Source organism: Bufo gargarizans, chromosome 1 (assembly GCF_014858855.1).
Source record: "Bufo gargarizans isolate SCDJY-AF-19 chromosome 1, ASM1485885v1, whole genome shotgun sequence".
Taxonomy (NCBI): domain Eukaryota; kingdom Metazoa; phylum Chordata; class Amphibia; order Anura; family Bufonidae; genus Bufo; species Bufo gargarizans.
In genome coordinates, this window is record NC_058080.1 from 498,891,301 (window position 1) to 498,912,731 (window position 21,431).

General features: G+C 42.4%; 1 protein-coding gene across 3 annotated transcripts in view; it reads right to left on the reverse strand.

Moving 5' to 3' along the window:
* LOC122923918 (immunoglobulin superfamily member 1-like) overlaps positions 1-21,431 on the reverse strand; it is a 332,379-nt gene that overhangs the window by 25,978 nt on the left and 284,970 nt on the right. For all 3 annotated transcript variants that reach the window (XM_044274802.1, XM_044274786.1, XM_044274796.1), the window contains exons 7-8: positions 20,519-20,557; positions 19,887-20,156 (exon numbers count right to left, since the gene is read on the reverse strand). In XM_044274802.1, coding sequence (XP_044130737.1) covers positions 19,887-20,156; positions 20,519-20,557 — 309 coding nt within the window. The remainder of the gene's footprint in view (positions 1-19,886; positions 20,157-20,518; positions 20,558-21,431) is intronic.

Consider the following 21,431-nt stretch of genomic DNA (forward strand, 5'->3'; position numbering starts at 1 on the left):
CAGTGACTTTTATCAGTCATTGTGTCATTGTGAGCCAAAACCAGGTGCATGCAGTACTTTTTTTTCCATCTAAAATACGGATACCAGACGGAAATGGCTCAAACGGATGACAAATCCGCATAACTGATGCACAGGACTCATTAACTTGTTTATTATAACACCAAGTGTCGTGAATCACTGCACACAAAAGCATAAATATAAAGGAAAAGGAGAGAAACTAGGCAACCGGTAGTGACACTATTATAGTGAGGAGCGGGTATTGATATAGATATTAATTTATACATTTTTAATAGCTGCCCAATAACCTTATTACAGAAATAAATCTGGTCTAGACACCCTGTTGTTAAGTTGACTCCATCTACAGGATTGCTAAATCGGCTCCTTAGTAAGTAGTGCATGTTATATTGCACTGTAAACTTCAAAGTAACACCCAGCTGCACAAAATACGCTGTAAGAAACGCAATGAAACAGGAATTAAAACATGGCATTGGCTGTGTATCACTACAGTCTTAGGCCTCATGGACATGGCCATTACCGTTGTTGCCATGTGCAAATTGTGGATCTGCCAAATCTGGATACCAGCAGTGTACATTGTACATTTTGTAGAACAGTACATGCTGCCATCTGTAGAAACTGGCTATTCTTGTCTACAAAATGGGCTGTCCTCATCTTTTGTGGCCCCATTGAAATTAATTTGAATATATTGTGGTAATGTGAACAGTTATAGATAAAAAGACTGGGCACACCTAGGATATGAGGACAAATGCTTTAATTAGTAAATATTCTGATAAAACAAAGTTGAATAAAATGCAATAAAATAAAGTTGAATTACAATAGGGTATGGACCACAGTCTAGATTAATTTAGGACATTCAACACCAATACTCTAAATTATGAAAATAGCAGCAATATGCAAAACAAAGTGCATTAGTAACAGTGGAGGTGGTAGCGGTTAAAGATAGTCTATAGCTTCTGCAATAATATATCTACTTGAGGGAAAATAGATAGACTCTGTTACTTTGTAGCATACATAATGTTTGTGGATCCACCTGTGGAGAATAAGATAGTTTCTAGCCAGCGCAGTCCTAAGTAAATCCTCGATGTATCCAAAGAGAGGGGGATTTAAAGTGCCGTCTGTAGAGTCCTTCAATATAGCATTTGTTGGATACTAATACACTGTGCACTTCGTAATCAATAGATGTTTGTAGATGTGTCCTCGACACTAAGTGCACACCATATACCTAACCCGGCGGCGTCCCGCTAACACTCAAAGTTTTAAGTTAGGGTGGTGTGCCAACTTTGGCTGGATTACTGTACCGGATTTATAAATGAGAACGGTCTTACCGGTCTGTTGGATCTCCGTTCTCAACTGCGGATGAGTTCTTCTGTCCAGGAGAAGCTTGCTCAGGTTAGTTTTTTCAGTTAGGGAGATATCGTCTTCACCGCGTTAGATGTTTGCTCCACGTGGGTTAGCTTGTGCCAGCGGTGACGCTTTACTCCCTTCACCTTACGAGCTAGAGCTCCTCACTGGTTTGTTGCAATGTCCTTAGGTAGGTCCGGAGATGTGGTGCACTCACATAGGTTCGGGGGTCTGACCAGACGCGTTTCGGGGTTGGGGTATCCCCTTCCTCAGTGGTAACCAGACCACCCGAACCAGCTCTCTTTTATATCTCAAGGTGTTGGTTGCAAGATCCGAAATGGATTCCGTTCCGGAAGTCAGCTGATTTTCTTTATCATGTGTAGTTATTTGGGTTTTCATTTTATTTAGTTTGGCTAGAGTTATCTGCACAGGTCATTGCACTAATGTTTTCACTATGTCACTTATAATAGATTTATAATTGTCTTCTTACTGCAACAACCGCAATTGTGTATATTCTTGATATTTTTACGTTTCCATTGCGTTATAGTATGCCGCTTCACCTTCTACAATATATTATGGTATAGTCTATATGGTGTAGTATATTATTTATCGATCATGAACTTTTGTTCACTCATACCAAAAATTGGTTAATGCACATAGTGTGGAAGTGAACATATAGGGATAGACAATGAATATAAATAGTGGAATAAAAAATGATGATAAATGTCTAAAAATAGTGACAGATAAAATATTAAAATATTAAAAATAACAATAGTGTTTCTAATATAGGTAATATCAATTAGAGATGTAGCCTAAAAATATTAATATTAATGTAGCCTAAAAATATTCGTGTTATCCAGTGTTCAAGATAACATTATAAAAGTGACTTTTAGTTTCATTTAATATAGCACAAAATTAAGAATTATGCAGATGGGCATATAGTGCCTTATAGGCCACAGTTACACAGACATCGCAAATATTAGAATATAATAAAAATCTGCAGAGAAAAGCGTCGGAAAATTCCCACAATGTCGGATTGTAATAGTGGGTCTCATCTTACGATATTTGGTTATGAAATATTTATTTTTCAATCCAAAAATTTAATTTTTATTGAATAATTTAATTTTCATTAAATAGAATAAAGTAGAATTTTCTGTTTTAAATTTGTGGATGAAGATGTTAGTATTATATTATCAGTACAATCATATAAGTGTATTGTCTACAAAAGTTTTTATATTCATTTTTATATTTATTATTCATATTTAATAAATTTTAAAAAATGTTTTATAAATATTTATGGAGACGTTCATGTGATGTGTGTGGGTGGGGGCCCACCGTCGAGGACGGGGCCCGCCGCAAAATGTTTTCTACGACGGGATCCATCCTCCACAGTGGGTCCCCACCCCCCAGATTTTTTAAAGGAAGCCAAATATTTCATATTCCGCGTTGAGGCCTTCCGGAATCATGGTTTCCAATTCAAATATTCTTTGGGTCTCCATCCTTGACATTTTGCTTATATGATTGCCCTTCCTCCAGCTTTTCGGTATTTTATCTATCGCAGCGAATTTCAGACCAGATGGATCGCTATTATGCACATTTTTGAAGTGTTGTGATAGCGAGTGTGTCTCCACTCCTTTTTTGATGTTAGATACGTGTTCCGCTAGACGTTTTTTTAGTGTCCTTTTGGTCCTACCAATGTATTGCCTTTTACAGGGGCATTCTACAATGTATATGACACTCTCTGTACTGCATGTTAAAAATTCTTTTATGGTATGTTTGTGTCCATTAGTGGTAGATGTTATTTCCTTAGTGTGTCTTCCAAAGGAAGTTAGTTTGCACATATTACATTGGCCACATCTAAAGAACCCCTTTAAGTCCATCCATCTACATAGTGATGTATTTTTATCTGTATTGTCTTCTTTGACTGTGGGGGCTATCTTGTTCCCCAGATTTGGTGCCTTGGTAAAAATAATCAGGGGTTTTGGAGGAATTATAGTGCCAATAGTTTTTTCTTTTTTTATTACTTCCCAATGTTTGTGTATGATGTTTCTTATTTTTTTGTGGTCTGCATTGTATGGTAATATTAGTTTTATTAGGCTTTCTCCCTGTTCTTTAGTGGTCTTCTGTTTTTCTTTAAAAATTTCTGTTCTTTCCATATTTTTCACTTTGTTTAGGGCTATATCTAAAATTTCTTCTGGGTATTTTTTTGTTAAAAATTCTGTTTTCATATTATCAGCCTCCAATTCGAATTTTTCCATAGTTGTACAGTTGCGTCTTAAACGTTGGAATTGGCCTTGAGGAATATTTGAAAGCCAACTCGGCAAGTGGCAGCTATTGAAAAGAATATAGCTATTGCGTGTTGAGGGCTTGATGTATGTACAAGTTTTAAGTTTATTTTCTTCAACATAAATTTTTAAATCTAAAAATTCTATATTTTCTTTACTAGTTGTACCCGAAAATTTGAGGTTTTGATTATTTTGATTAATAGACTTTAAAAATATATCTAATTCCTCACGTCCTGACCGCCAGATAAAAAATACATCGTCGATGTATCTCTGCCAGAGCACCAGGCTCGTCCCCAGTATGGGGGCCACATTTTGCTCCTCCCATTCTGCCATAAATAAATTTGCATAACTGGGGGCGAACCTGGTGCCCATGGCAGTACCTCGAATTTGTATATAAAAATTTCCATTAAAATAAAAATAATTGTGAGTTAAAATAAGGTCAATGCCTTCTATCAAAAATTCAATTTGTTGGTCTGTTAGTGTGCCCTCTATTGTTAATTGTTTTCCCACGGCTTCCTTACCTTGATCATGATCAATAATTGTGTACAAGGACTGGACGTCCAATGATCCCATTATCCAATGTTCTTCAAATGTCATATTTTCTATCTTTTTTATGATTTGAGTCGTGTCTTTAACATATGATGGGATCTTTTTTACTCTAGTCTGAAGTAAGGTATCGATGTACATAGAAAGATTTGCCGTCAAGGATTCTATTCCTGAGATAATTGGACGTCCTGGTGGATTGTCCTTGTCCTTGTGTATTTTTGGGATACAATAAAAAGCTGGTATACGTGGGTATTTGTTTAAAATAAAATCAAATTCTTCCTTATTTAAAATGTCACTATCTAATCCCTTTTTACAAAATTGTTCTAAATGTGTATAAAATTGATCAGTTGGATCCTTTAAAAGTTTCTGGTATGTGCTATTGTCTGCTAATTGGCGTGAACATTCCATGTTATATTTATCAACATCTTGAATAACTATGGATCCTCCCTTGTCCGCTGGACGGATTACAATATTCTCCTTCTTTTGTAACGATTTGAGGGCTGCAATTTCGCTTTGTGTTAGATTGTTTCGTTTATACTTAGTGTTATTTTTTATCTTTTTTATGTCCCTCATTACACATTCTTTAAAAGTGGTCATTTCCACACTTAGTTCGTTCCTTGGATAATTTTTTGACTTGTTTTTGAGTGATGTGTGGACAATCTTATCATTTTGTATAATAGATTTGGTATCTCGGATTAATGGGATTTTTAAAAAATATTTTTTCAAACATAATTTCCTAAGAAATTTTTCTACCCCAATAAAAATTTCAAATTTATTGAGGGGTTTTGTTGGGGCGAATTTGAGGCCTTTATTAAGCAGTTGTTTTTGGGTTTCTGATAGTGTCACCGAACTTAAATTTATAATTGCATCATTGGTGACTATAGGTGACGTGGTCTGTAATGATGGTGTCTTTTTTCGTGTTGTGAACAGTGCTGGAAGGTGTGTTGTCCCACTTCAGGTACATCAGATGGGTGAGACAGATAAAATCCAGAGAGTGGCAGTAGTCTCAGCAAAGCATAGTTTGCTGAGACATTTCTGTATACATTTTCTGGGCTGGATTTTACTTGGACTAGTGGCTAGGCTTGGTAGAGGGAGTTCCCAGTCCACACCCTTCCAGTACGGGTTTTCCTTTCTACCTTAGGTGATCACAGGTCAGGCCTGCTGTAATCAGGCTGGCATAAAGCGCCTCAGAGTAGGTCAGTCTGAGGAGGGAGAGCGAGACTGTTTTGTGAAGCAGAGGCTCTGTGTGTGGTCTCAGTCAGGAGGACTGAGGGGCCACAAGGCGTTGAATAGCCTAAAGTTTTGAGGACCTAGCGACACCTAGAGAAAGAGGGTTGCACGCCCAGCGTCTGGAGGGCAACTGGGCCACACAGTATTGGTGTTGACTGAAGAAAGCCGCATGTGTGTCACTGAGCTCTATGAGTGAGGTAGGGACGTATTTTGTTTAGGTAGCGCCTAGACGGGCAGGAGTTTATTTGTGTTTTCAGTGTTGGCGGTGCGGGAACCTCACCCCACCCAGTGATGTATAACTGGACTATCCTTTATAAGAAGACTGTCAAAATAAATGCACAGTTTGGACATGAAAATCCGTTGTCTGGTGAGATATCTGTGAGTGTGACCCCCTGAAAAGAGACGATCCCTTACATATGGTGCCGGATGCGAGCAAGTTGTCCATGAGAGAAGGGCAACGGTCGGTTGCTAGGGGCAACAACAAGAGAAAGAGCAGGTGCTGCTTAATCCTGCCGTGCTGGAGTTTAAAGGGCTGGAAGCCTGTTTATTCGGTGGAGCAAGGGCTGCTCATGCTATTGTGAACTATTTTTGCTGTGGTGCAGAGATTTAAAGGGCCAGAAGACCAGAAAAGAGACTGACCTGTTTAAAAAAATATATATATTATATATATATATATATATATATTTATTTTATTTTTTTCTCCTTTTGCTGTGTTGCTAGAGAGGACTATATGTTGCTATGGGGTGGATGGAGGATTTCACCAAGCAGCTGATGCGGGCCAATCTGAAGGCTAGCCAAAGGCAAATGATGTGGCAACAGGAGCAGGAAAAGCTCATGTGCAGGTTGGACAAACCAAGAGACGTCCTAACCCAAGGCGTTTCCCATGGTAACCACTGTGCGGAGGAACTGGGCAGTGACCTCATGACTAGGAGCCAAGAACTGCAGGTTCTCGGGATGTAGTTGGATGCAGAGGTGGTGTATGCCATTGCCAAGGGCAACCGATGGGAAGAGAGTGAGATGGAGAGCAGTGCGGCTCTCAAGAGTTCAAGTGTTTTCTGCCAAGGTGTACAGAGACCTAGAGAGGATGTGCGAAGATGCCGTAATGCTGCTGCTAAGAGCAACCAACCTTGACAGCATGCAGCTGTCCGGCAACAGAGAGAGTGCTGCTGGAGATGTCGCCAAGTGGGAAGGTGTGCACCTGGTTGTCCTATGACCAGGAATCCAAGATGGGAGGTTCCCAACATCCTGGAAAAGGATGTCTACTATGGAGATGGACTTATCTCACGTGAGAGGGACGAACCCGAGGCGACAATGGGTAAGATCGTTCCTGGTGTAGCAGACCACGTGACAGTGAGCACGGCTCTGGAGGTTGGGCATGTGACTGACCGGGGCCCTGGTACCTCAGAGACCGTGAACTGTGGTGTGAGCCGGCGGCAGTTGCTATATGCTGGGCCAGGAGGTGTTGAGACACTGGGACTAGAGACTGCGCCGAAAATGTGCAACATTGTGGTGAATGGCAGTTCAGTCCAGGCGTTGTTGGACGCAAGGTGCCAGATGAGCCTGGTACATGCCAGCTTGGTAGCTGGGGACTATGTGCGGAACAATCATGCGGATAGTAAGGACTATCTGGTGGCTCTCACTGAGTGTGAGACTCCAGTGGGAACTGGGACTTATAAGCTTGGGGTTGCAAACAAGCTTGCGCATGATGTAGTTTTGGGCTGTGATTTCCCCTTGTTTTGGAAGTTGTGGAGTAATGAAGACACTCCTGCAGAACTTGTACCTGTACCTGTCCCTTTAAGTGAACGTGTAAGGGACAGGACCATTGAAAACAGTGATGTAGTTGAAGTGAAAAATGAAAATGTGAGGTCATGTGAAGTATATGATGTTGACATGCCTTTTCCCTTTCAGGATGTGATCAGGAGAGAAGTGCCCCCCCCTCCTGCTAAAAATATATGTGATACAAAAATGCTGGTTAATGTTGTGAGCCCAGAGGGTGTACCACACGTACCAGGGGTGGATATGCAGTCCCCACAGGGTTTTATGGTTGCTGGGGAAGTGTCCAATGTGGGGTTATTATCGCATCGGTGCCCCTAGAGGTCAGAACTGATAATGACACAAGTAATATAGGTGACGCATGTGCAGTAGCCGATAGCAAATCAGAGAAAGAAGCTACCCAGTCAAGGTCTTGCGAAATTAAAGTAGTTGCTAGTAGTGACCAGACAATAGTTATACCTGACGTCATGAGAGTTAAGTGGGGAGACGTCAGCCTAGTGACTGAGACCTATACCCAGGCAGTGGTAGATGACCAGACGTGTCAGTACAGCTGCAATCAGAAAGAAATGAGTGAGCTAAAGGATCTACTGCCTGATATCCAGGTGAAGAGTAAAGGCTCCAAAGAAGCACAGAAAACTGCGGTAGACATGGACAATGTGCTTAAAGAGACTCTGGGTAGAACCCCCACAGGGTGTCCAAAAGAGAATGGTGGTACTCCTACATCTGCTGCTGCAGCAGAACAAAGCGAGGAGCAGCTGGAACAGGAAGCCAAACAGCGGGGCGCTTCCATCACGTTGGTGCGCAAAACCAAGAACAAACTTCAGCGAGAACTGGATGATCTGTTGGTGGATCTGGACCACCAGAGGCAAATTATGTCTCATATAGAGAAATACGGCTCGGCCCGAGCTGAGGCTGATGCTCGGGTGAAGGAGACCAAGGCCCTCTCCTTGGTTAGATCCCTTGAAGAAGTACTTGAGGAGCGAGGTGAATGTGAGAGGCTGAACAAGCAAACCAGAGCAGAGATGGAGAATCTCATGAGCTCAAAGGATGATGTCGGGAAGAACGTCTATGAGTTGAAGACTAAGCTTGATGAGTTAGAGGCAAGAGCTTCTCGAGATGACAGGTTGGCTCAATCAAAGGAAAATGAGAAACCTGAAGAGGAGCATCCTCTGAAAGATGCAGAGAAGTCAGAGCCTGTTAGGAATGGGCCTGAAGATGGTGGCACTGCACTGCCGGCTGAGGCAGAGAAGATGGAAGAAGTTTCTTCTGAACAAGTTGATGAAACTGATGTGGAGGTAGAAGTCAAGACATCCATGGCAGTGAGTAGCCAGGACCGGGTCATGAAAGATGTCCCCTCTGCCGTCAATGCATTCCAGAAAGCCAGCAGTCTGCTGGGGAAGAAATATGAGGAGACAGATGGCCAGCATGCAGATGTTGTCTACTACTGTGAGATGGCTCTCCTAGAGCCTGCCCAAAAGGAGAACAATATCCTGGGTGACCCTCTGAAGGGAATGCCAGAAGAGGAAGAGTCTGATGAGGACCCTGGTGTCTCCAGTACCTCCAACCTTGATGAGAAAGAGGAGGGGTTAAGAATCCAAGTATATGATGCCATGTCTGAGGAGGATGAGAAAGCTAACAGAGTGAAGGAAGACTCCAAAGGAGACTCAAAGGCTGAAGAAGCTAAGTCCGATGAGTTGGAGTGGGAGAAATCCTCAGATGTTCCAGAGACCAAGGATAAGGCTGAAGAGGGGTCTGCCAAAGTGGGGAGAGCCACTGAAGAAGTAGAAGACTCTGAAACTGAATTCAAACCTGAGCTAAACCCTGTGTGGAGTAAAGAAAAAAGAGAAGTGTTATCTGTTGATAGAAGAAAGAAACAAAGCGAGTGTGAACACCAGGTGACACCAGCGGCTAAAGGGTGGTATAAAACTGACCAGCCAGATCTCCAACAAAAGGAGGAGGGGGGAGCTCCCCGTTGAAAACACGGCTGTAAAGATTGCAGAAGTTAGAGGTCATGGACCTAAGAAGAAATCTGGAAAAGGAGAAAGCCAGAAAGCTAAGAAAAAGTTCTCCAGCAAAGAGGAGAAGGAGGACTCCCTTAGACACTGTGTTTATGAAATACCAAGCTCTGCTAGCCTGGGGTGGCAGAATAGAGAGAAATATGTGACACTGACCACATCTTCCAGAGGGCATGGTATGATGTGGGAAAATCCCCAGACCTCCGGTCTGAAGAAGGGGGGGGGGGGGATATGTGGTAATGTGAACAGTGCTGGAAGGTGTGTTGTCCCACTTCAGGTACCTCAGATGGGTGAGACAGATAAAATCCAGAGAGTGGCAATAGTCTCAGCAAAGCATAGTTTGCTGAGACATTTCTGTATACATTTTCTGGGCTTGATTTTACTTGGACTGGTGGCTAGGCTTGGTAGAGGGAGTTCCCAGTCCACACCCTTTCAGTATGGGTTTTCCTTTCTACCTTAGGCGATCACAGGTCAGGCCTGCTGTAATCAGACTGGCATAAAGTGCCTCAGAGTAGGTCAGTCTGAGGAGGGAGAGCAAGACTGTTTTGTGAAGCAGAGGCTCTGTGTGTGGCCTTGTTTAGGTAGCGCCTAGACGGGCAGGAGTTTATTTGTGTTTTCAGTGTTGGCGGTGCGGGAACCTCACCCCACCCAGTGATGTATAACTGGACTATCCTTTATAAGAAGACTGTCAAAATAAATGCACAGTTTGGACATGAAAATCCGTTGTCTGGTGAGATATCTGTGAGTGTGACCCCCTGAAAAGAGACGATCCCTTGCAATATGTATATACCTGTATATATAGGTTTGGTATTGCTGACCTGGAGAATGAGGCTGTCATGTAATTTTTTGCCCACAATAAACACCTTAAAAATAAAACAAAAAACCATGGTGGAATTGCATTATTTTTCAGTTTCGCAACAGAAATATTTTTTTTTTCATATTTCTCAATGTGCACCCCTTCTTTATCTCTAAGCACACCCTGGAGGGAGATGCCATGCCTGTTGATGGTTGGTTGCCCTTGGTGTTGGTGAGTAAGGCAGGTAGATGGGGTAGTAGAGAAGCCAATTATTAGGCCAGTTTGTTGCATGCAGTGAACCCAACTTTACTGAGGAAACTTGACAGTTGTTACAAACATTTAGATGAGTAAGCATGGTCTTTGCTAACAGTTTCAGTAAACTTCCAACTGGACAAGGAGGGTTAACTTTGGCTGCTGCATCAAAATGCACTGTTTATATAAGTGTCTGCTTAAAACGAATCCAGCCTGGTGGTGTAATATTCTCTTAAGGAGCACTGCTCTCCCCACAGTGTGGTGCAACAGTAACCTTTGTGGAGTGCAGTCCCTCGCTCATGGGGCCTTAGGCTTATGTAGCTAGTCAAAATGCTGTAGAGTCCAAAACCTTATACGGATCTTACTTGTACAGACAGGCATGGCTGCTTAACCTTTACAATAGTTGACTTTCTGCACTGTCAGTGTGGATGAGTGGCTGAAGCTCCTTCTAGGTATCATGTTCTGTCTGCAACAGGCCTCCGGTTTCCTGCTGGTTGGTCCTCTCAGTTCCAGAACTCTCTCTCTGCTCTGACCCAAGAAAAAGACAACAGCCAGGGGGATGGACTGGAGATAGCAACTAAGCTGTCAATGTTAACCCTTAATATGCTGGTTGGAAGTACACATAGCATTGAGAAAACACAGTATCAGTCCACAATCACATATAAGGAAATCTAACACCCACCAGACTTGGACAAAGGATAGGGAAAGATAAGTCCATAGCAGTGGCCAATGGATCACTGCCCATATATCTGAGAAGGGTTATAAGACCATTTCCAAAAAAAACTGTGATGTCTTGTCCCTCATTCTACAATGAGACAAAATTATTCTCAAGTGAAAAACATTCAAAACAGCTAACAATCTTCCCAGGAGTGGTCGCCCCAATGACCCCAAGGTCAAATTGCAAAAAAAGACAAAAGCTCCATTTTAGACTCTATGGGCCTCGGTTATCATGTTAATACCTCATACCAACTGTCAAGCAAGGTGGTGAGGGGTGATTATTTGGGCTTGTTTTGCAGTCACAGGACCTGTGCAGGACAATGATCCCAAGCACACCAACAAATCTACAATAGAATAGCTGAAAAAGAAAAGAAGTGCAGCAATGGCCCAGTCAAAGTCCAGACCTCAACCCAATTCAAATGCTTTGGTGGGACATTAAGAGAGCTGTGCATAAATGCCCACAAATCTCAATAAACTGGAGCAATGTTGTAAAGAAAAGTGGGACGAAATTCCTCCAGAACGATGTGAGAAACTGATAAAGTCATACAAAAAAGTATTGCAGTGACAAGTGGGCAACCAATAAGTTATCAAAGATAGATGTCTACAGAACCTGTTCTATTAAATGCTTATACAAGTAGAGCCCCCCGACAGAGTGGAGAGGGTGTCAGCAGTAAGTTTGTGTTGACGTCACTGATTAATTTTTCCCATTCTCAGATCCCTCAGAACAATTACCCACAAAAAGCGGATCCTGTCTGTGGAGCATATGCCTTCACTCAGTCAGCATTTGCTCGATAATCCATCAGTATTGCTAAAGGCAAAAAAAAAAAAAAACGGAGTGGAAAAACAGAGATGACATGTGAATGGAATATTTGCATGTCTTTTCTATTCACTCCTGCTTTTGGCTACCAAATCATAAGTCAATTCTGATGGGACCATATAGGCCTTAAAGCTGCTACACAGACAGGATACTTTGTGTGTCTCATTTTTCCTTCCCTCTGACAGATCAGAAGAAGGGTAAAATAAATGATGATGTCAGCCAGGCCAAAAGCCAAAATAGAGGACCAGTCATAAAGTGGGGAGGGAGGGAACAGCATGAGAAGTCCACAGAGCGGACCTATGACATAGTGGTGAGGTGAAAACAGCATGATTAGACCACAGAGTGGCCCAATGACAGGGTCTGCAGGTGTAAGCAATATGAGGAGGCCACCGAGTGGCACAATGACAGACTCTGGAGGTGGTGGCAGCATGAGTAGGCCACAGAGTGGCACAATGACAGAGTCTGGAGGTGTTGACAGCATCAGGAGGCCACAGAGTGGCAAGGTGACATACTGTGGAGGTTGGTGGCACTGGCAATATGGTGGGTGAAAGAAGAAGCACTTGGCATCAGATGTGTGGCATCAAGCGGGTAACAGCATCAGAGTAGTAGCTGAGGCAGGTAGCCAGAAGAAACCGGTCTCTTTTGTCAAATTGTTGGTGTGGCACCATGGATGATCTAGTCCAGTGATGGCTAACCTTGGCACTCCAGCTGTGGTGAAACTACGACTCCCAGAATGCTCCATTTGTTTCTATAGAGTTCTGAGAGCAGCCAAGCAAGCGGGACCTCTTGGGAGTTGTAGTTTTACCACAGCTGGAGTGCCAAGGTTAGCCATCACTGATCTAGTCTGATGCATCAGGCATTGGTGTGTGTGGAAATCCTGGCTGATCCATGCCTGATTCATCTTAATGCAGTGTCCTACTATGTGCTTTATGTGCGCACTTTAAACTCTTGCTAAATGTCATATCAAATGTATTGTGGTATCATGCTGTAATTCCCTTTAACAGGCTGGCCATGTCATTTACCTTTATTTGCGAATAGGTAGTGCTGGCACCACTTATATATATAACTGTGTGTGGTGTCAAGTCAGTGTGTGTGTTGTGGATGAGAATGAAGAGAGGAGGAAGTTAATGGAGGAGGTGGAAATTAGTTTTACCACTGAAATATTTCACAAAAGATTTTACCGCATATAAGTGCAGCGCTTAAAGGGGTTGTCCGGGTTCAGAGCTGAACCCGGACATACCCTTATTTTCACCCAGACAGCCCCCATGAGGCTAGCATCGGAGCATCTCATGCTCCGATGCGCTCCCGTGCCCTGCGCTAAATCACGCAGGTCACTTTTTTTTTGTTTTCAATAACACACTGCCGGGCGGTAACTTCCGCCCGGCAGTGTGTTCGGTGACGTCACCGGCTCTGAGGGGCAGGCTTTAGCTCTGTCCTAGCTGTTTTACTGGCTAGGGCAGAGCTAAATGCCGCCCATCAGTGCCGGTGACGTCACCGGGGTTCCTGTCAGCCCCATGGAGAGCCCCGGTACTCCTAAAAATGCCTTTGCCCTGTGCAATTTAGCGTAGGGCAAAGGAGAGCATCGGAGCATGAACTGCTCCGATGCTCATGTCAGTGGGGCTGCTGGGGTGAAAATGGAGGGATGTCCGGGTTCAGCTCTGAACCCTGACAACCCCTTTAACTCGCAATACAATTTTTTTTCCACCGAAGTAAGTCACAAAAGATTTTACCACACATAAGTGCAGTGCTTAACGCTGAATACAATATTTTTCCAACCAAGATACTTCAATAAAGAGCTTACCACATATAACAGAGCTTGGAGATGGAAAGGGTCTTCGGATTTCCCCCGCACTATACGGACGTCTCAGAAATGAACTGCTCCCGACAGCAGCTCCTGGGAAGGTCATGGAGCATCCTGGTCATCCAACATCTATTCGCTCCACTGAAGGATTATTTTGAAAGTGTGTAGAAGCCACACGGGCCCCCCATGCTGCAGATTTATCATGTAGACATCATGGATATTTAACTGCATATAACCACAGCGCTGGCCGCTGAATACATTTTGTTTTTCGACCGAAATACTTCAATAAAGATTTTACCACATATATCCGCCTCACTGACTGACTGCCTCCGCCTCTACTTCCGTGAACCCCTGCACCACTACTTCCCGGGTAGGTAGGCTGCTGCGAAGCAGGTGCTCTACCGCAGGCACATTTGGCTCCCGACCTCCCACTGCTGCCACCCTGCTAAATCCCAGCAATGCTTTCAACACATATAACCCCCACCGACGTGAACTGAGAATGCATGTTTCTGTTTGTACTGAAATAGGCCACTAAATGCTTTTAACACATAGAACCGCCGCCGACGTGAACTGAGAATGTATTTTTCTTTTTGTACTGAAATACAAAATAACACATTTAACAGCCGCACTGACTGACTGCTACTGCCGCTACTTCTGTGAACCCCTGCGCCACTACTTCCCGGGTAGGTAGGCTGCTGTGAAGCAGGTGCTCTACCCCGGGCATGTTTGGCTTCCAACCTCCCACTGCTGCCACTCTGCTGACTCCCAGTCATACTTTCAACACATATAACCGCCGACGTGAACTGAGAATATATTGTTCTTTTTGTACTGAAATAGGCCAGTAAACGGTTTCAGCAGAAATAAATGCACCAGTGAAGTGTGTATATATTTTTCTTTCTGTACTGAAATAGGCCACTGAAAGCTTCTGCCACAAATAAGTGCACCAGTGAAATGCGTATATATTTTTCCTATTTTACTGTAATACACCCCTATACGCTTTCACCAGAAATAACTGCAACAGTGCAGTATGTGTATATATATATACATATATATATAGTATATATATTTCTTGTTGTACTGAAATATGCCCCTATACGCTTTCACCAGAAATAACTGCAACAGTGGTGTGTATATATTTTTCTTATCTTACTGAAATACACCCCTATATACTTTCACCAGAATTAACCGCAGAAATGCACTGAGAATATATATATATTTTTTCTGTAATACGCCCCTATACGATTTCAACAGAAATAACTGCAATAGTGCAGTGTGTATATACAGTACAGACCAAAAGTTTGGACACACCTTCTCATTCAAAGAGTTTTCTTTATTTTCATGACTATGAAAATTGTAGATTCACACTGAAGGCATCAAAACTATGAATTAACACATGTGTAATTATATACATAAAAAAGTGTGAAACAACTGAAAATATGTCATGTTCTAAGTAGCCACCTTTTGCTTTGATTGCCTTATAAATGGGGTTGGGACCATCAGTTGCATTGTGGAGAAGTCAGGTGGATACACAGCTGATAGTCCTACTGAATAGACTGTTAGAATTTGTATTATGGCAAGAAATAAGCAGCTAAGTAAAGAAAAACGAGTGGCCATCATTACTTTAAGAAATGAAGGTCAGTCAGTCCAAAAAATTGGGAAAACTTTGAAAGTGTCCCCAAGTGCAGTCACAAAAACCATCAAGCGCTACAAAGAAACTCGCTCACATGCGGACCGCCCCAGGAAGGGAAGACCAAGAGTCACCTCTGCTGCGGAGGATAAGTTCATCCGAGTCACCAGCCTCAGAAATCGCAGGTTAACAGCAGCTCAGATTAGAGACCAGGTCAATGCCACACAGAGTTCTAGCAGCAGACACATCTCTAGAACAACTGTTAAGAGGAGACTGTGCGAATCAGGCCTTCATGGTAGAATATCTGCTAGGAAACCACTGCTAAGGATAGGCAACAAGCAGAAGAGTCTAAAGAACACAAGTAATTGACATTAGACCAGTGGAAATCTGTGCTTTGGTCTGATGAGTCCAAATTTGAGATCTTTGGTTCCAACCACCGTGTCTTTGTGCGACGCAGAAAAGGTGAACGGATGGACTCTACATGCCTGGTTCCCACCGTGAAGCATGAAGGAGGAGGTGTGATGGTGTGGTAGTGCTTTGCTGGTGACACTGTTAGGGATTTATTCAAAATTAAAGGCATACTGAACCAGCATGACTACCACAGCATCTTGCAGCAGCATGCTATTCCATCTGGTTTGCATTTAGTTGGACCATCATTTATTTTTCAACAGGACAATGACCCCAAACACACCTCCAGGCTGTGTAAGGGCTATTTGACCATGAAGGAGAGTGATGGGGTGCTGCGCCAGATGACCTGGCCTCCACAGTCACCGGACCTGAACCCAATCGAGATGGTTTGGGGTGAGCTGGACAGCAGAGTGAAGGCAAAAGGGCCAACAAGTGCTAAGCATCTCTGGGAACTCCTTCAAGACTGTTGGAAGACCATTTCAGGTGACTACCTCTTGAAGCTCATCAAGAGAATGCCAAGAGTGTGCAAAGCAGTAATCAAATCAAAAGGTGGCTACTTTGAAGAACCTAGAATATGACATATTTTCAGTTGTTTCACACTTTTTTGTTATGTATATAATTCCACATGTGTTAATTCATAGTTTTGATGCCTTCAGTGTGAATCTACAATTTTCATAGTCATGAAAATAAAGAAAACTCTTTGAATGAGAAGGTGTGTCCAAACTTTTGGTCTGTACTGTATATGTCGTATTTTACTAAAATACGCCCCTATACGCTTTCAACAGAATTAACTGCAGAACTGCACTGAGAATATATATATTTTTTTTTTTACTGTAATAAGCCCTTATACGCTTTCACCAGAAATAACTTCAACAGTGCAGTGCTTATATATTTTTCTTTTTTTACTGTAATACGCCTCTATATGATTTCACCAGAAATAACTGCAACAGTGCAGTACGTATATATATTTCTTGTTGTACTGAAATATGCCCCTATACGCTTTCACCAGAAATAACTGCAACAGTGAAGTGTGTATATTTTTTTCTTATTTTACTGAAATACGCCCTATACGCTTTCACCAGAAATAATTGCAACAGTGCAGTGCGTATATATTTTTCTTATTTTACTGAAATACGCCCCATACGCTTTCATCAGAAATAGCTGCAACAGTGCAGCACGTATATATACTGTATTTCTTTTTGTACTGAAATATGCCCCTATATGCTTTCACCAGAAATAACTGCAACATTTTAGTGCGTATACATTTTTCTTTGTTGCTGAAATATGCCCCTATACTATTTCAACAGAAATAACTGCAGAAGTGAAATGTGTACAGTATATATTTTTTCTGAATAAGAAAGAAAGACATAAGCCTATAAAGGCTTTTAACATAAGACTTGCAGCCCATTAATAAAAAGCTTGAATGACAGAGCTTTCTAAAGACTATTTGGATCCCCAAATAATCGTTCCCTGCACTTGTAAATCACTTTCCTATCAATGTCCCTAGCGCCTTTTGACGTCTCTCCCTGCATTAAGATGCTGTGAAATGATCCCTCCCTATCCTTTCCCTGCACTAATAAATCGTTTTTTCTGTCTTTTCTTTTCACAATCGTTTTTCCAATTGCTGTCCCTATCGCCTTTACACGTCCGTCTCTGCACTCTGAACGCTGGACAATGTCTGACTGTAAGATGGCCATTGTATTTATAGGGCTGTGACATCACAGGGCTGTCTGGCTGCTGATTGGCTTCATGCACGCATGTCAATCTGGGTGATCCTGCCTTCCTAGTTTCTTGCCCCATGTCTTCAGTCCTCACACGTGTAGCCGCCATTTTAGGAAAAATGTGATTCATTACCACAAAGCGCGAAGAAATTCTAGTTTGTTGCAAATCAAATTTTTCCAGAAATTCTAAACAAATTCCACTTCGTCAGCTTAAATTCGCTCATCTCTAGTTGCCAACCAAAATATTTTTTTTCTGGAAAATGTATTCCAAAATTTGATATGGCTTATTTGGAAAACCATAATGAATTAACTTAAGCGTATAAAGATTAGAAGTAATACATGTCTATAGCTTAATATACCGATAAGAACCCATTACCATCATCTACTGTAAGCTGCAAAATGATGATAATAACTTCCAAAATAATCTAGTTAAGCATCACAAAGTCTCAAAAAAAATTAAGGACCCATCTAATATTTTTACGGACACAGGATTTTTACGGACTGTCCAATTTCAAGATAGTTGGCAACCCTGGCTCCCAGCTATGCAGTCCTGTAGCAGCTACAGTCATCATATGGGGACTTAGAAAGATGCTGGCATCCCAGAGACTGATGGCCAACCAGTATCCATACGAAGGTTGCATAGCTATAACAAGCGGGTGTGCATGGGAATTCATGAAGTTAATGGACAAGGCTATAGACTTCATAGCACTTGGCTAGGTATATTGGAAAGGATTCCGGTCATACAAGATTGCAGGACTTGATCATGTATATTATAAAGGTTTCCGGGGCTTGTTTGTTTTCCTGCTGCTTGAGGAAGAGTCTGTACCGCTGAAGGAAGCACAGGTGGGTTTTTGAGCTTGTGACACACTCCTGATTTGCGAAGTCTATAACAGTTTATTTGAAAGTGTATCTCTACAGAGGAACTCCAGGAGTTTACCCATTAATTCAGCATCAGCAAAATTTTGTAACCGTTCAAGATTGTTTAGAACATGCTCTTCAGTAAAGACTTCTGGTTAAGGCCGAATGCACACGGCCGTGAGCGGTTCGTGGTAACGCGGACTGGATTCCTGCTGAGAGCAGGAGCGCACTGCGTCATTGGTTGTAATGACGCCGTGCGCTTCCTGCTGCCGCCGCAGTACAGTGCTGCACTGGTATGATCTATACCAGTGTACTACTGTACTGCGGCGGCAGCAGGAAGTGCACTGCGTCATAGCAACCAATGACGCCGTGCGCTCCTGCTATCAGCAGGAATTCAGCCCGTGTTGCCACGGACCGCTCACGGCCGTGAAACACGGCCGTGTGCATTCGGCCTGATGCTAACATGGCTCACCTCTAATCCTCATCTGGTCTCCTGTCTAGAGATGGGCGAAGTTTTGAAAAATTCGATTTGGCAGTTTTGCTGAAGTTTGACAAGAAATTTGATTTGCCACAAATTAATTTGTTATGAATTGCTATGTTAAAACCCTATTCAGCCTATCAATCAATGGGACCACTTTTAACAGCCGCTTAGACAGATGTGCACCAGTCAAACGGTTGATAAAAACAATAATACACTAGTACAATATGGCCTTTTGAGTAAAAAATAAATAATCACTCACCTGGACTGCAGTGGATGAGATGAGTATTTTTTTCCCCCGTTCTTTCTAACACAACTCTAGCCACAATTTTAGGAAAAATGATTATTTACCATTAAGCACAAGGAAATTCACCTTTGTGGTGAATTGAATTCCACTTTGGATGCTTCGAATTGCTGAACACTACTCCTGTCCTTAAACCACATTCTAAGACCAAGGGCAATGGGACCATAAGATGGATGTGCCTCGGAAGAACTACACTTATCATCTTGGTCCCCCTCTTCACTGTAACATCACTGGGATTGAGGGATAGGGACATCAGCACAGTAAACATCGGGACTATTACCACCCTTGTCGTCACTGCCACTTCCATCCTCCTCTTGTCGCGTGTTGCATGATTACTTCAAATTAGTGCTGATAAAAGTACTTCTACAAGCTGTTGACTCATGAGGTGTACTTAGTATGTCACACATGGCTTTTCCACTTTGGCGTCATTTTTGTTGTCCAAGTGAATAATAATCAGTTGTGTGTTGTTCATCTGAGGTTGTAATTATCTAATTTTAAGACCTTCTAAAGATCAGATGTTTTTCTATTATACACTGATAGGTAAAACCATAGAATTTAGTGATGTACTTTGTTTTTATCATGACTCTACCTGTATATGTGAATGTTTATATGTATGTATGTGTATATGGTAGGCCCGTCTCATTCACCACTTTCTACACCTGTTTGAGGCATAGAAAAAAGTCTAAATGTAAGACAGCTAGGAATGGCACTAGAACTGGCACTGGATGTGCCGAAATTATGGAGAGGCTGGTCCCTCTTCATAACTCCAGCGGATCCACTGCCAGCTATGGGCCTTTATTAAGACCGGCATCTAAAATGTCGGTCCTTACAAATAAAAATACATCAGTAGACCAAGATGGTTTTAAGGGAAGAAAAAAACATGGGAGCAAGTCACTCACCAAACACTTTAAGGTCTATGTAGTTGCTTTCTTGTTGTGTGCCTGTAGTTTCTTGGTAGTAGGTGCAGAAATAATTTCCAGCATCCGTTTTAAACAGAGATGGTTTGTTCAGTCGATTTGAGACAGAATTGTTGGCTATCAATGTTGTATCTTTGAAGAAGCTGTACCCAGAGATACTTGTTGGCGTGTCAGCAACACATCTCATTGATAAAGACTCTCCTACAATGTACACCGTCTTCTCCGGCTCCAAACGTAGAGTAGGTTTAAGTGCTTCGGAAAATGAACAGTAAGTTATTATTTTGTAGCTGGACCCATATTACTTAAAGGGGTTGTCTGGCCTTGGAGTCGACAGCCTCTGAACAAAATTTAAAAAAAACAACCCCAGGCCTCAAGAGTCACAGCAGCTTAAATGGTAGATTATTACTGTGACCTAGGGGAACAGGGGAGTAACTCAGAGGTTGACAGCTCCAGGGCTGGATACATGACACAACTAATGGCTCATGGGCCCTGATGCAAAATTTCAGGTTGGGCCCCTCCACACAGATTTTAATGTCTGGCAAATTGCTGATAATGATCTTAGAGATCCTATTACTGTATTATTTTTTTACCTTGTCTTGGGAGGCCATACTCACTTTTTGAATTTGGATTCTGGCAGCTTTTTGTGTTACTTCCTAAATATTAAAAGAAAAAAAAGATTGCATCATTTCCTGTCTTAAAGGGGCTAAGCCAAGTAGGAAAGTTATTATATATACGCAGGATAGTGTATAACTAACTGATCAGCGGGGATCCTCTTCGATCCTGAGAATGGGGATCCCATTGTCCTGTCCTAATGGAGAACCAGGCTGAGCAGGTGTAATTACACCCAAGCTGTCCCATTCATTTCAATGGTACCATTGTAATGAATGAGACGGCTTGGGTGTAATTACACCTGGTCACTGCTGCAGATGCAACGGCGAGCAGGTGAACAATGAGGAGGAGGCAGCACTGGCACGGAGTGCGCCTTCTCTTCAAACAGCTGATCGGCAGGGGTGCCGGGTGTCGGACCCCAGCCGATCTGATATTGATGACCTATCCTGAGGATAGGTCATCAATAAATATAACTTGGACAACTCCTTTAATAGTTGTACCCTGCTTCCTTGGGGGCGCAGTGCCTTCTGCCATATAAGGAGACACCAATATTATTAAGGGCATATAATACCACTGAGGTTCAGGAGCATCAAACTACACCTCTGAGTAGCACTAAGCTGTGATTGATAACTAAACAAAAAGGTGAATTATTGCTTAAAGGCTATCATATCTGAAGGTAGTTCGGGGAAGCTGTGACTTCAGTTGACCACCTGCAATAATCGCAAATAGGCTATCTGCAAATTGTTTTGTTTATATTGCTACTGTTCTGTTTTTCTAATTTAATACACTGTTTCACCAGCAGATGGCGTATGAGTGGCACTGGGGATGGTGGTAACCTCACCATTATCCCCCCTCTTTATAGAAGTGGGCTGGTGAGGAGGGAGAGCTAGGCTAGTGAGGAGACAGGGATAACGTGCA